Below are 15255 nucleotides of genomic sequence, written 5' to 3'. Positions count from 1 at the left end.
GCACCTATGTTCATCAGAGATATTGGCCTGTAATTCTCTTTCTTTGTAGTGTCATTATCTGGTTTTGGAATTAGGATAATGCTGGCCTCATAAAAAGATCTTGGAAGTAATCCTTCCTCTTGGATTTTTTTGAATAGTTTGAGGAGTATAGGTGTTAGTTCTTCTTTGAATGTTTGGTAAATCTCCTCTGTGAAGCCATCCAGGCCCGGGCTTATGTTTGCTGGAAGTTTTTATTATTATTATTATTACTGCTTCTATTTCATCAGTTGTTATTGGCCTATTCAGGTTTCCCGATTCTTCCTGACTCAGTTTTGGGAGATTGTATTTTTCTAGGAATTTGTCCATTTCACCCCCATTGTCCAGCTCATTGGCATAGAGTTGTTCATAGTATTTTCTTACAATCTTTCTGTGGGGTCAGTGATTACTTCTCCACTTTTGTTTCTGACTTTATTTATTTTGGTCTTCTCTCTTTGTTTCTTGATGAGTCTGGCTAACAGTTCATCAATTTTATTTATCTTTTCAAAGAACCAGCTCTCGGTTTCATCAATCAGTTGTATTGCTTTTTTAGTCTCTATGTAATTTATTTCTGTTCTAATCTTTATTACTTCCTTCCTTCTACTTACTCTGGGCTTTTCTTGTGGTTCTCTTTCTAATTCTTTGAGTGGTAGGATTATATAGTTTATTATTAATTTTTCTTGTTTTTGAGGTAGGCCTGCAGTGCTATGAACTTCCCTCTCGGGACTGCTTTTGCTGTGTCCCAGAGATTTTTTCCCTTGAATTCTACTTTGTGAGGCGCTGCCCCAGCAGAGTGATGGCAGGCCCTGATTGTGGGGACTGGGGACAGTGGTGCAGAGCACTGCGGGGGCCATCGTTTTGGGCATGAGGCGGTGGTGTGCTGGGGAAAGAACAGGAGGTGAGGAGGCAGTTCCAGCTAAAGAAGGGGAGGGAAGGAAACCCAGCTCAGAGCAGGTGGAAGCCCAGCACGTGGAGAACAGTGAGGCCGAAGGGTTAGGAACAACGAAGGCAGCAGGGGTCAAAGGGTTAGGATAACGAAGGCAGCAAGGGGCGAGAGGGTCGGGCCTGGCCAGCAGCTGCCTCGGGAAGAGGACCACCTCCTCTCCTGTTTGTTTTCACATCCGGTGTGGCGAATGGGAGCAGAGCTGAGTGGGGAAGGCAGGCAGGCACCCACAGGGGACGAGGAGCCGGGTGCTTTTGTCCTGCAGTTCTCAGCCACCCAGAGAGTAGGGGCCATTGGTGGACCCAGGGCTGATATGGTCAGAGCATCTGGTCAGAAGAGGGGCCGAGGAGGGAGACACAGGGCTAAGCCTGGAGGGGAAGCAGAAGAAACACAGGGAGCCTGGGAGAAAAGAGGCCTATGATGTGGGAGGTGACAGGGAGGGTGTGACAGAGGAGACGAGGTTGAGAGCCCGAGAGGCCAGGGTGCTGAGCAGGTGGCTGTCACCCAGGCTGATGGGGGCAAGGGCACAGTCAGATGGCAGTGTGAGGCAGGGGTGGGGGCTTAAGATGTCTTATAGCTAAGCCTTGAGGAGCATGGGTTGGGAGAGCAGGATGCAGCGTCCCCCTCCCCCCAAATAGATCCACAAGGGTTTGGAGCTACCCCAGGGTTCAGACAAGGGGCCCTGGGGGTCAGGCTGGCGAGGGTGGACAGCAGCCGGTGGCTCTGCTGCACCCTTCCACCCCACCCCTGAACCAGCCCTCCTATTGGAGCAGCCCTGGGGCTTCTGTGGAAATGCTGCACAGCTGGGGCCCACGGCCCTGGCAGGAGCCGAGACACCTGTGCAGGGGACAGGCCAGGGTGTCTATCTGGTGATCTGGCCAAATGCAGCCCTGCCTCTGCAGAACCTTGGCCCTTGTGTGCCATGCTGAGGTGGGCAGGGGCTGGGCCTGGACTTGCCCCCTCTGAGCCAGTCTCCCCACATGTGCAAAGGCGATGCACTGACCTTTAGTGGTTGTTGCGTGGTGCCTGGGACCTGCTCAGTGGGACCCAGGGCTGCAAGGTCCTCTGTGCACAGGTGCAGCTGAAGGGGTTTGGGGGCCAGTTTGTTCACAGTGGAGGCCTTGGGTTCGGTCTTGCAGGTGGGGGGCTTGGGAGAGCCTTATGAGTTGGAACCTTCCAGACATCGGAAGGTTGGGTTCCGTCCAACTTTGCCATGACTTGCTGGACCCTAGGCCAACCTCTTCCCCGTGATGGGCCTGTCCCCTCCTGGAGGCAGACTTCAGCAGGTGGGACAGCGTCTGAAGCAAAGCTGGGCAGGAGCTGGTGTCTGTTGCAGGGCAAGTGTGGGCCCTTCTCCCAGGAGACCCTGGGACCAGCAAAGACCTCACTTCCGAGCTGGCTGAGCCATGGGGAGGCTTGCAGCCCACCTGCTCCACTGCCTGGAGGAGGGGACACCGGCTCACTCAGGGAGCCGAGACCACCACTGCCATCGGCTTGAGGGGTCTTCCCTGTGTGCAGTGCCACCAGGTGAACCAAGTGCTGGCACAGGGGGGCAACATCAGCCCATGACTCAAGGGTCACCCCCACAAAATCTCCCGAGACACAGCTGAATGGAGAGGCGAGCCAGGCTTAAAATAGCTAAATAAATCTTTAATATTTCTAATTGCAAATGTACAGAAATTGCACAGCCACACAGTCTTAGAACACCAACAACTTTCTCTGTACATTATTACATAGTTAAAAGTCACAGCTGGAGAGGCTCCGGCCGAGACTCCACGTTTGCAGTTTTGTCCTTTTCACATACTTACAAAAGGGGGGCAGGGAGGTGGGGGGCCGGGCGGCTTGGGGGCCGAGTGTAGAAAAGAGAGGGGCTGTTTCCCTGGACAGTCTGCCTTCCGCAGACGGACGGGTGGGAGGGAGAGGTGCATCCGGCAGATGCTCTGTGGGGGAGGGGAGAGCTCTGGCCTCGGTTCCCCACCCCCCTTATTGGGCAGTTGGAAAAAGTCTTCACTTATAGGAAGTTTGGCAGTTTCCTTCACCCTAAACATAAAAGTTCACCAAATAGTCAGGCGCCTCTGTGTTGGCAAAGGAGAGGAGAGGGTCTCCCGTAGGGTCTGGGCTGGGACCGTGGTCCTCCCCACCCCCGCCCTGCGGGCCCTCTGTCTGCAGGCCGTCCAGCACCACGACGCGGGTTCTGTGTGGCCCAGGTGAGAGCACCCTTTGCTGGCCCAGCCAGGGCGCATGTGCCCATCACCCCCGCCCAGACATCACACTGCAAAGCAAACAAATTAATGCCACGGGCAGGGGGGGAACCCCAGCACCCAAATCCCAAACGTCTTCCTCCTGCCCAATACTGTTCTCTAGATTAAAATATAAAATACAAACCATCGGAGAGCAGCGGTCCCGGGCAGCCCTCGGCAGCACCAGGACTAGAGGACTATGTACAACCGTTAGGTGAAATAGTTACATTACAGTCAAACACCAAGAACATTTACAAAAATGGTCAGACTTGCAATTCAGATAAAAATCTGGAGTCTGTACATGTTTACAGTTTTTGCACTAGGTAAGTAAGGTTTTGGCCTGAGAGCTCACAGCCCAGCCAAGGGCTGCCAGCACCGGCCACCGCGCTGGCCTCCTGCGCCTGCTGTCGGGCCCTGGAACCTCCCCTGTATTGCTAAGAGGCGCTCAGTCCGAGGTCGCTCTACGAGGCATCGGTGGGCGGAGTCAGGTGGGGGGGTTGGGGGGGCTCACTGGGCTGTGGGGGGACGAAACGGAACCAGAGGACATCACCGGGGCCAGGCCCCGCCTGTGAGACCACAAGTGGGAGCAGGGCCTCAGCCCCCACGGCCTTCCCTCCTGAGGTCTGTGACCCTGGGGGGCTGCCCTCGCCCACCAGCGTGTCCCTGGCCTGACTGTACTACAGGTTTCGTCTCAGAGCCCATTCCCTGAGCATGGTCCAGGCCTAGGACGGGGTTCAGTGTGGTCTGGGCCACCCCTCCCCCTCTCGCCCTCCTGGTGGGCTCTGTGGCAACCCCAGCCCTGGCACCACGTCTCCAGCCCCTGGGGCAGGAAGGGCTCGGTGCTCTTTCCAAGGGTCTCCTCGCTTCCTGAGGCTGAGGGCTGGCCCTGGCTCAGCCCGTCTCTGCTGCGGGGCAAAGGCCCAACTTTTGTATCCAGGGCTGGGGCTGGGAACAGGGAGGGGCCCAGAGAGACCCACGCTCCTGCCCACCTATGTCCCGCACGTGGGGGCGCAGGCTGACAAGCTACAGAACAGCCTGGAGCTGAGGAAAACGGGCCCAGCTGTGTGGGGTGTGCCCCTTCCCTGTCTGCGGCGCCTGGTCCTTGGCTGGGGGTCCCCGGGAAGGGTGAGGAGGCGGCGGCCGCACACGGGCCGGGTGCAGGCCGCTGCTGTCTTGGAGAGGGAGCAAGTCTAACATCCTCCAGGGCCGCTATTTCCCATGCAGTGCGCACACTCAATTTAAAAGGCCCCTGTGTTCCAGCAAGCGAGCGAGCGGGCTTTTGTTTCTAATGCATACTGCGAAAGGAAAAGAAATCACAGTTATCCGCCTGCCCAGGGTTGTGGGCATTAGAATTCTTTAACCCTAGAGCTCAGCCTTTCTCTCAGGGTGGGCCCCAGCGGCCACTCCCTGCAGGGCCACAGGAGGGCAGGCAGTGCTGCTGGGCCAACGCTGCCCAGGTCTTTGGCTTTGGGAGCCCCAGACATTGGCCCGGGCGGAGGCTCTGATGCGGGGCAAAGGCCCACAGGTGCGAGGGTCCAGAGGACAGACGGAGCCTCCCTGGGTCTTTTTGGCAGAATAAGGAGGGAGGGAGGGAGGAAGGAGGCGGTGGGAATGTGGGGACAGGTCTGGGTGATCCTCGGTTCCTCACAGCAGGGTCCCCGACAGGCTGCATGCAGTGGCAGGTGCTCAGAGCCGGGCAGGGGACACGGACCTCAGGCAGCTCCATCCTCCCCACCCCCCGACTTGTCAGCTCCTGAAACTGCAGGGCAGGGCCCACAGGGAGGGGCCTGGCTGCCAGGGAGCCTGGGCCCCAGCTCTTCAACCCCCCTCCCCTCCAGGAAGCTCCCTCCTTGGGGAGCGTGAGGGGTACATGCACTTGGCCAGGTCAAGAAGGAAAGGTGACACACACCAAATTCAATAACCAACGGAGACAGGTTTTGGCCGCCCCCGCTCCCGCCAGGCTGTCCCACTCCCCGCGTGCAGTCTCTTCGCCTGAACCCAACACGCTTCTTGGGCAGAAGAGAGAGGGCTCCCGCTGCGTCAGTCTCTCTCGGCTCCCTCTGTGGCCGCCTCCGGGACCGTGGACGGAGGGCACGGGAGACGAGCCTCGGCCTCTTGCCCCCCGCGCTGGGGCTGCAACTGTGGGGTGCTCCTCCCCAGGCCGAGGCCCGGCCCTGGGCCACCACAGTCCTCCCTCTCCTCGGGCAGGTTAACAATTGCTGCTGTTTCTGAACTCGCCGTTCTCGGTAATCTGCAATTTGGTGGGGTTGGTGGGGGAGATGCCGTTACGGGCCTGCATGCTGTACCTCTCTTTCAGCTGTGTCAGGGCGCTCATGAGGCGGGCGTTGGCGGCGTCCAGGGAGGCGATGCGCTTCTCCTGTGGACAAAGAGGGCGTGAGGTGGGGTCAGGGAGGGGAAGCATCTCCTTGGGGCTGTGTGCCTGTAGGAATGCTGGGGCGGGAGGAATGTGGCCTGGAGGAGAGGCCCGTGGAGCAGCGGACGAGTGGGGCAGGGTGGCCTTGCCGTCATGGGCCACGACCTCCTGGAGTCTGCCTTTCTAACGCCGACCACATCGCCTGCCTCTCATCCTCAACGGAGCAGCTCTAGTGTCATCCATCAGCCACCCGAGGCCCGGAGGGCAGGTGCCCTGTGCCTATGTGTGACATGAAGAGGTCACAGCTCCTGGTCCTGCGTGCAGTTTACAGTCTGCAAGGACTGGCCCTATTTCTGGGCGCTTGAGAGGAAAAGGAACAGGCCTGGAGGAAGGAGGCCAAAAGCCTCTAACATGTCTCTCCTCTCAATGCAGTTGGAAAGCCAGAGCTCTGAACAGAGCCCCTCCCACTCCCTGTGCCACCTCCAGACTTCCCCATTCGCCTCCCAACAGATCCACTCTTCGGTTAGCACCCCTGGTGAAAGGCAATACCTACCATGTTGCCCCAGTAGGGGAGGAGTTGCCCTGCCCCTTCCACAACCTGTCCTAGTGAGCTTGTGGTCCACTGAGACCCTCAAGTCTGACTTCCCAGGGCAAGGATCTGTTCTCCTATTCCTCTGCAGCTTTTGCAGTGGGGTATGACTAAGGATATGGAGAAGCCAAGGTCACCCCCCTTATCCTAGGTCCTTTACCACCTGTGGCCGATCAAAGGGCCAGAGCCCCCCACCTGGGCATCGATGATCTTCTGTTTGGAGTCTACAGCTGCTTGCATCTCTGCGTGGTCCTTCTTCAGCTCCTCCTCCACTGACATCAACCTGTGGCCAGAGGTAAGGACAGCACGTGAGGAAGCAGATGAGGAGGTGGGTGTGAGCCTGTGGCCGAGGAGACATGTGCCTGGGACAGAGGCCCTCCAGCTGGCCCCTGGCCACAGCGTGGGCTGGACCTACTCCTTCCTTACACTGTCCCCCAATCCCATCTCCAATTCCCCAGAAGCCCCGGGGGCTGCCCCTTTCCTGATGTTCTTCCAGGAGGGTGGGCGTGGGTGCTCAGTCCTCCCCATCCTCCAGAGCCTGGCAGGTGGTATAAGGCCGTGGGAACGTGGTCTGGGTTGGGAGACAGAGACCCTGGAGGACTCTAGAGCTCTCTCCTCCCTCTGCACTCATGGGGCTGTGCCAGGCATGCGTGGTAGCGAGATGAATGAAGTGTAGTCCTTCCCCTCAAGGCACTCATTAGGCAGCAGGGACACGGACAGAGACAGTAGCTACGCCCTGCACGGGCAGCTCAGGGCCATGGGACAGAGCGGGAAGGGGGTGCACACACGAAACTGGACATCTGAAGGACAAGGTCTGTGGGTGGGAAACAAGCAGAGAAGACGGGAGGAATGCCATCTGCAGTGGCTCAGAGCTAAGGCAGGTGTGGGTCTGTCACCAGCTGCTCCTTTCCTGAGACCCTTCCCGGCCTCGTCCTGCTGGTCTCTCCCACAACTGTCAATCACTCCTCGTCACTCCTACCTCCCAACTCCCTTCCTTTGGCTTCTGAAGCCCACACTCTCTGGGTCTCCCTGCAGCTCCCAGGCCACTGCTGGCAGATGCCATGTCCTGGCTGCCCCTAGGATGTCAGGGCTCTGCTTCCTCTCTGTTCTTCTAGCTCTACAAACAATCCTCAGATGAGCTCATACACTCCCACGGCTTCCTCCCCAGCCCAGCAGCAGCTCCCGTCCTCTAGGTGAGCACTCAGCTCACGCACAGTAGGTGCACAGGGAGGTCAATGGAGCTGGGCAGGCACCACACAGGGCTGTCATGAGAAGTCAATGGGTCGGGAGCACTAGTCAGGAGAAAGGAGTGTGGGGCCACGTCAATGGGAGGTTCCTGTCACAGGAAGGCAGTCATGGAACAAAGCCTACCAGAGGGGGTGGGGGGAAGCGGAAGAAAGGCAGTAGATGGCCTCATTAGAAGGGAAATTAGACTGGTATATCCTGTTTCCAGCTATGGTGGAATAACAGGGACTAGATTTATCCTCCTGCCATAAAAAATAACTAAAAAACTATAAAACCAGATAAAATACCTATAAAACAAAGTTTTCCAGATACTAAATAACTGGCAGCACAGTCCAGTGATCCCTACAAGAAAGGAACATGCAGCGTGAGCCCTGTCCAGCGCCTGGAGTGTCCAGGCCAAACAAAAGGAGGGAGCGACCTCAGGATGGAGGAGACCCAGGGAGGGCAGGAGATGGGGCGCTGGGATTCACAGGACAGTGCGGACAGGAGGAAGATGCAGAGAGAGGGCCCCCTGTCTCCTGAGGGGTCCCCTTAGGTCTTTGGCTGAGGACTGGTCTGCATGCCTGTGAGAAAACAGCCAGGCGGGGACAAGAACCACTGTAAAGTTCACAAAACCACTCCAGGAATTGTGCACGTTCCTTCCGAGCAGTGGAAAGACGTTGTTAACCCAGGAGGCCTCCAGTGGGATCCCCAGAAAGAAACTGCCAGTTTGGGCCTCGATTAAAGGCTGTCCAGGACCCGCCCAACAAGTGTAAATGTAAGCCTCAACAGAACCAAAAGTGATTCCAGATAACCTCATTGTGTCCCAGAACAAAGCCCAGAATATTTAAAGGAACACAAAACATCCAGCACGTACGTAAAATTCACAATGTCTGGCATCCAACCAAAAATGCAGAGAAGTAGAAAAACATAACCCATAACCAGGAAGGAAGAAAACTAATCAGTAACAACAGACTCAGAAATGTCAGATGATAGAATCGGTAGGCAAGGACATTAAAACATTATATATTGCACATGTTCAAGAAAATATAGAAAAGCATGAGCATAAAGAGAAGTATATGGAATTAAAATCAAAGTCTAGAGGCAAAAGTATAATAGCTGATAAAAAAAAGTACTGGATAGAGTTACTTAGCAGATTAGACACCGAAGAAGAAATGATTAGAGAACTTGAAGACAGAGCAATAGAAATGATCTAAGATAAAAGACAGAAGAATGGAAACAACATAGAATCAGTGGGATGTGGGGCAATATAAAGCAGCCCAACATATGTGCAATGGGAGTCCCCAAAAGCAAACTGAGGAGGCACGACTATGTACCCACAGACCCAAGAGCTCAACAAACCCAAGAAACGTGAAGAAAACCACACTAATGTGATAAGTAAGTAAATCTTAAAAACAGCCAGAGGAAAAAGGTATGCTAAATACAGAGGAACCAAGATAATGACAGAGTGCCCATTATTACAGCCAGTACTAGCCTGGTATATCCTGAAGGTTAAAGCAGGCCTACTGCCTGTGTTTGTAAACAGCCACACCACACAAACAGTTCTGCTGTAACAGCAGAGTTGAATAGTTGCAACTGACACCAAATGGCCTGCAAAGCTGAAGACATTTATCACCTGCCCCTTAACAGAAAATTTCTAACTCCTGTCCTAAAGCAACCACAAAGAGATTAGCTAATAAACCAATAGGAGATAAAATGGAATCATAAAAAATACAAAAGAAGGCCAGAAAAGGGGAATAAAACAGTCCGAATAGAAAACAAGTAGCAAGATAATAGGTTTAAACATAATTATATTGACAATTACATTAAATGTAAATGGTCTAAACACTTCAATTAAAAGGCAGAAACTATCAAATAAAAAGCAAGAACCAACAGTAAGATGTCTGTAAGAGTAATTCACTTTATATAGAAACATAAAGATGGGTTAAAAGTATAAGGATTGAAAGGGATATACCAGGCTAATACTATAATTAAAATTAAGTTCTGGCAGCCTTATTAATATCAAAGATGATTTCAGAGCAAGGAATGTTATGAGAGCTAAGGAGGATGACTTTATAATACAGAGGTCAGTTCATCAAAGTACATAACAATCCTAAATATGTATACATCTAAGAATAGTGTTTCAGTGTACGTAAAGCAAAAACCAACAGAAATAAAAGGAGAAATAGACAAATCCATAATTATGATTAGAAAATTCAACATCCTTTTCCCAGTAATTGACAGAACAAGCGGAAAAGCTAGTAAGGATACAGAAGACTTGAACAACACGATCAACCTAACTGACATTTACATTAGGGAGGAAATATGCCAGGACTGGTTAGTAGAGATAAATGTGTTAAATAAGCCATTGAATTCAGGAAAGCATGCACCTCTCAGCGAACAGACACAAAGAGGAGGTGGTCAGGTGGAAAGTGCTTCCATTTTTGTGACCACACATGTGAAGAGAGCAAAGAGCAGAGCTGGCAGTCAAGTGGACAGTGGGTTTCTAGTGACCCTGGTTACAGGCCCTCTGCTCCTGCTAACCATTTTCCAATGAACAAACCCAGAGGTAAATGAAACAATAATTAGGAGCAGAAAAACAGGTCTAAATAGGAGGAATTTGGGGAGGGTTTTTGTAGTGAATAAATTTAGCACGAAGCCCGGTGTGCTGGGGAACATCCTGGCTACTGCACTCCTGTGAAATCTGTCCAGATGACAGGCTCTTGTACCTGGTATTACTGTCATAAGAAAGTCAACTCCAGGACTGGGACTCTGTGGGTTGGCCTGGATGCTACACTTTGCACTCCCTGCCCACAGACACAAAGGTGCTCCCACCCTACTCAAGAGTAGGGAGAGCGGCCGGGGCTCCAGTGGCGCAATCGGTTAGCGTGTGGTACTTATAAGAGTAGGGAGAGAGAGAGAGAAAGAGAAAGAGAGAGAGGGAGGGAGGGAATCAACACAGAATCTGATATAAACCATCAATAAAGATGAGTCAGAATTAACACCCATCCCCCCTCCCCCGAAATCTTCCTGTATGACCCATAGGCACCTTAAAACCCAACACATCCAACACTGGTGTCATCGCCATCCCTCTCTCTCCCCACCTGAACTGCTGCTCTTTCAAAGTTCCCCATCTCAGTAATTAGCACCACGACACACCCAGATGCTCTTGGTAGAAAAGTCTGGGGATTATTCTGTCTTTTTCCTCCCTCTCACCTCCCACCTTCAGCCACAGAAAGTAACTGACATTCATTCCTATTTTTCCTGCCCTGAACTGGGTCCTCATTGTCTGTCTTGGCACCTCCAATCTGGCTTCTGCACTCCCGAGTGCTCACCAAGGAAGTGGGACTCCATACAGGGCCCACAGGTCCCCCCAGAGCTGGCCTCGGCTGACCTCACTTCCGCCAGCCTGGCTTGCATTCTACCATCAGCACACACTGTACCCTGTGGGGCTCCCACACTCCAGGCTACCTTCTACTTCCAGGCCTGTGCCACAGTCCCCACCACCTGGGACACTTCCTTCCTTCCTGTCTCCACACTCCACTCACCCTGCAGCTGGTCAGCCCCTCCCCGGAGCCTCCTGGAGGGCTGTGTGGGGCCAGGACTGGACCCAGAGCAGGAACAGGACCCCTCACCTGCTGATGATGCCCTTCATCTGGATGTCCTTGTCCTCCTGCTGCCGCCGCAGCCGCTCCTCACCCTCCTCCAGCCTTGCCTGGTACTCCAGCACCAGCTTCTGCGTCGTCTCCTCCTGGCACTTGAACAGGGTCTCATACTCCTCCAGCTTTTTGGTGGAGATTCGTAACTTGTCCTGCAGCACTGCCAGGTCCTGCCAGGAGGGCAGCGCGCCACAGCACAGCACCCAGGACAGAGAGCACAGCCGTGTGAGCCCAAGCAGGCGCCCAGGGTGGGAGGGAACCCAGGTCAGAATACCCCGGGGACTGTCCCCACCCCAGCTCACTTCCCACTGTGAGGAGATGCCCCCACCTGGGGCTCTCTCCACTCCAAACTCCCATCCCCCTCGTTTGACCTTACAGCTGTGAAGGGGATGAAGACTTAGAAGTAAATTTAATTAAGATCTTTAGCTTTTTATAGCAAACAATGGTTAAGGAGATTTGACAGTTCCCTGTGAGATGGGGGCTCTGTAGGAGGGGAAACTGAGGCTCTGAAGGCAAGTGACCGAGTCACATGAGTAGAGTGACCAGTGGGGTAAGATCCAGTCTCCCAGCCTCTATCTGACCCTAAAGCCAGGTGGTGGTGGGAGAAAGTGAGGGGGTGGGGGGAAGGGGAAGGGGATGTTAAGGGCAAGGTTGCCCGGCTTTCTGGATCTGACTCGGTGCAGCACGCTCAGCCTTTGGGGGAGTCAAGGATGGGTAAGGCAGGAAGAGAAGCAGCAAGCTAGGAGGCTGTGCGGGCTGGACAGAGGGCAAGGCAGGCTGATGCCGGAGTCGGGGGCTGGGGCCAAGGTGCCGTGAGAACACAGGCTGGGGGAGGCAGGAAGAGCCTCTGCTTGAGTCTGGCAAGAGGAGCCCAACTCTCTCAACAGCAAAGGACTGTCCCGAGGTCAGAGGGCAGCAAAGCCAGAGATCCACCTCCAATGTAATCCCTGAAGCAAAGCTTGACCCCAGGGGAGCCTGGCTCCACTCCAGATCTTCTGTCCACCCCTGCTCGGCGGGGCCAGAGGAGTGAGGGGAGGGCCTGCCAGAGGCAGGACCAGGTCCCCAGGGAGCTCAGGGACAAAGGCCTCCTGGATTTGCCTGTGAAGGTTAGTAGCAAAGTGGGTGAGAGAAGCAGCAGCTCATTCAGCCAAGGGACAAGGAAGGAGGGCACTCCAGCCTGGCCCGAGGAGCGTTCAGGCCATCCTTGCAATTCACACATGGAAATCTGAGCCTCAGAAAGGCACCGAACCTGGCCCCGGGTCCACGCAGGGAGCCTGGCCCTCCTTGCTCCCCAGCCAAGCAGTGGCTCTCGGAGCACGGTGCCCCATGACCCCCTCACGTAATTATGGAGAAAGCAGGTGGATGCGGTGGGCCACGGGGAGGGGGCGGCATGCAGCATGGACATGGACCTCGCCCTAGGCCAGAGAGGGAGCTGCCGCCTGACTCCACGGCCCTGCCTGAGGCTGCCACAGGCTTTCCTGGGGCTGAGAGTGCGAGGGGGAGTGACTGCCGCCTGGGGGCCTCGCACGGGTAGACCTGGGCTCTGGCCTCGAACCAGCCATGGATCCAGGGCAGCCATCACACCACTGGGAGAATGGGAGGCACCCCACTGCCCACCAAGGGCCAGATGTGTGTGGTGGGTGGAACGTGGGTATTTTAGAACCACTTTTTCCCCTGGAGGAGAAGGGGACTGGGAAAGAGCCAGGCCTTGGGCAGGCACAGCCCAGAGTGGAGGGGGCCTGGCTGGGGCACCCTCCCAGCTGTCTCGGGGACGCGTGCCTCCACCACCACATGCATGAGGCTCCCTCAGGGTCTCCATGCACCTCTTTGGCACCCTCAACCCCCAAGTCCCAGCTGAGTCTCACGTGCAGCCCGTGTGGGAAACCTCAGGTCTAACCTAAACCCTCCTGCTGCTCTTCCAGATCCCACTGGCTCCTGTCCTCACAGGAAACCAGGGGTTGAGAGGGGCCTGGCCACTTGCAGGAGCAAGCAGTGCCCCCTCACTCAGGTCTCGAGGGGGGAGAATCCTGCCAGCTGCCAAGGGATGCAGCCCCTCCCTGTCCCGAACTGACAGGGTCCAGCGTTACCTTTTCTGCTTGGCTGAGCTCCTCCTTACTCCTTAGCCTATCCCTGTGGGGGGGATCTGGGCCCAGTCCCTCGTCTTCTAACAACTGTGCGTTCATGGTCAAGAGCCAAGCAGCTGTGCGGTCCAGGGCATTGGGGCTCACAGGTGAAGGGCCCTACAATGAAACACAGCTGTGAGGGCTGGCGGGCGGCAGGGGGAGGGTAGGAGGCGGGAGTGGCACCCGGGGAGCCATGAGAACCTGTGGCTCAGAGGCACGGGGGAAGGGAGGGGGCCTGCAGCTGACCGGGCACCTACTGAGGCAGCAGCGCCTGACCGAGGCTCTAGCTCCCAGCCGGCAGCCCGGCACAGAGTCAAGCGCCCAGGTGAGAATGGGGAGCGGCCCGGGAAGACCAGGCACTCTACCCAAAGCAGGACAGTTCCATGTACTGCGTGCAGCCCCTGGGTGACAGGAAGCACGCGTGGCAGCTGAGCTCAGGAGGCCAGCTCCGAGCAGGTCACAGGTCAAGTCCTACCCTGGGCAGGGCATCAACAGGCTTAGAACTGAAGATGGTCTGACCCCTCCCTCTCTCCTTGACCCCAGCTGTCTCAGGGGAAACTGGCAGAGGGACCTGGAGGCTGCAGTGTCCCTGGTTCACAGGACTGAGGCAGAGGCCAACAGGGCCGGGGGAGAGGAGAGGTGCATGTGGTGGGCTGGGGCTGAATGTGGCATCATCAGCATGGGATGGCAGCTGGGTGAGGGGAGATGAAATGACCGGGAGGAGCAGCATGGCCTGGGGAGGACCACCCTCACGCCTGCCCTCCACCTGCACACTGACCTGCTTGTGCACCGCTCGAGGCTTCAGCTCGGGGCTGTCGCCCTTGGAGGAGGAGGACTGCTGCCGCAGCCGGGCTCCGGGGCCAGCCCAGTCGGGTGAGGCCGACACCAGGGTCCCGCTCGAGGGCCGAGGGTACTGCAGGGTGCTCAGCAGGGTGGGCGGTGTCCGGCCACGGGGCGCAGGAGGTGGCGGTGGGGGCGGCGGCGGTGGCTGGTCGATCCGACGCTGGGGGCCGGCACTGTTCTGCCGTGGCACCGTGGGCTGCCCGCCCTTTTCAGTCAGTGACATCTGCCGCCTTGCCAGCTCCCCCGGCCGCCGCCCGAGCTCCTCGGCGGCGCTGCTGAAACTTCCCAGCTTGGCGGCGGCTGCCAGCTCCTCACTGTTGCTGTGGGAGCTCAGGGAGCTGTGGCCCTCGGAGCCGGAGTCGCCAAGGCCGCGGGGCGACAGCGGCAGGCCAGCCGCCATCTGGTACACAGGGTTCTGGAAAGAGAGCGGTGCCAACAGCTGGGGCCGGCCTGGTGCTCCCTCGGTGGTGCCCGGTGTGGTCGGCGTCTGGCCTGCCCGCCGCACCGTGGCCAGCCCTGCCAGGCTCACGGGGGCTGCCCGGGCTGGCCACCCAGCCACCAGCTGAGTTGCAGGCATCTGCCCGTCGGTGGTGAGAGCGTCGGGGCCCGCTGGGGAGCCCGCCTCCCCATCCAGCGTGCGGGCGTCTTGGAGGTCCACCATGGACAGGCTCTTGCCACCGTTGGCCATCTGAAGATCAGGCTCGTTGGCTTCCGAGTAACTCGAGCTGCGGGCAGGTGATGGCTGGACCCCGGAGGACCTTGTGACAAAAAACAAGTCCTTGTTTTCGGGGGTTGGAGACGGTAACCGGGTGAAATCTATCAGACTGCAGGGAGACAAGCACACACAGGGAAAGAAGGGGGAAGAGAAGAACTGTGAGTGCGGCCAAGGCGGGTCCAAACCGAGAGCCCCCACCAAGCTGCCGAGCCTGGTGGCCGGAGCCAAGGCTGGGGGAGAAGAGGGGGGCTGAGGCAGGGAGGGGAGGTGCTGGGGCAGCAAGAATGGGAGTCCTGGGGCCCAGACGCAAAACCCACAGCCTGGGCAGCCGACCCCAGCGGAAGCCACTGTGGACTGGCTGGCCGAGGCAGCAGCTCCTGCACAGAACCTGTGCCAGGGGCCAGCCTGCTAGTGGCAGGCCAGCTGCATCTGGGGATGATGGGTAGCGAGGCCAGGGCGTTCCGGAAATTTCCCTTAGCTGAACCCAACCCACAAGGCAGTGGCTCTCTGCTCCCCAGGGTCCTGCACAG

General features: G+C 56.6%; 1 protein-coding gene across 11 annotated transcripts in view; it reads right to left on the bottom strand.

Annotated features, from left to right (window-relative positions):
- Positions 1-2587: 2587 nt before the first annotated feature.
- DAB2IP (DAB2 interacting protein) overlaps positions 2588-15255 on the bottom strand; it is a 177956-nt gene continuing 165288 nt past the window's right edge. For 8 of the 11 annotated variants that reach the window (XM_070430834.1, XM_070430832.1, XM_070430837.1 and 5 more), the window contains 5 exons: positions 13946-14834; positions 13132-13284; positions 11021-11214; positions 6357-6444; positions 2588-5575 (listed from right to left, as the gene is read on the bottom strand). In XM_070430834.1, coding sequence (XP_070286935.1) covers positions 5408-5575; positions 6357-6444; positions 11021-11214; positions 13132-13284; positions 13946-14834 — 1492 coding nt within the window. In that variant the 3' untranslated portion in view covers positions 2588-5407. The remainder of the gene's footprint in view (positions 5576-6356; positions 6445-11020; positions 11215-13131; positions 13285-13945; positions 14835-15255) is intronic. The other 3 variants (XM_070430835.1, XM_070430833.1, XM_070430836.1) reach the window with 3 other exon arrangements.

This window comes from Myotis yumanensis, unplaced genomic scaffold, assembly GCF_028538775.1.
Source record: "Myotis yumanensis isolate MYYU_CA2020_CCGP unplaced genomic scaffold, mMyoYum1.0.hap1 SCAF_12, whole genome shotgun sequence".
NCBI classification, from domain to species: Eukaryota; Metazoa; Chordata; class Mammalia; order Chiroptera; family Vespertilionidae; genus Myotis; species Myotis yumanensis.
Note: the sequence above shows the minus strand (reverse complement) of the source record. Positions and strands in the feature narration are given on the sequence as shown.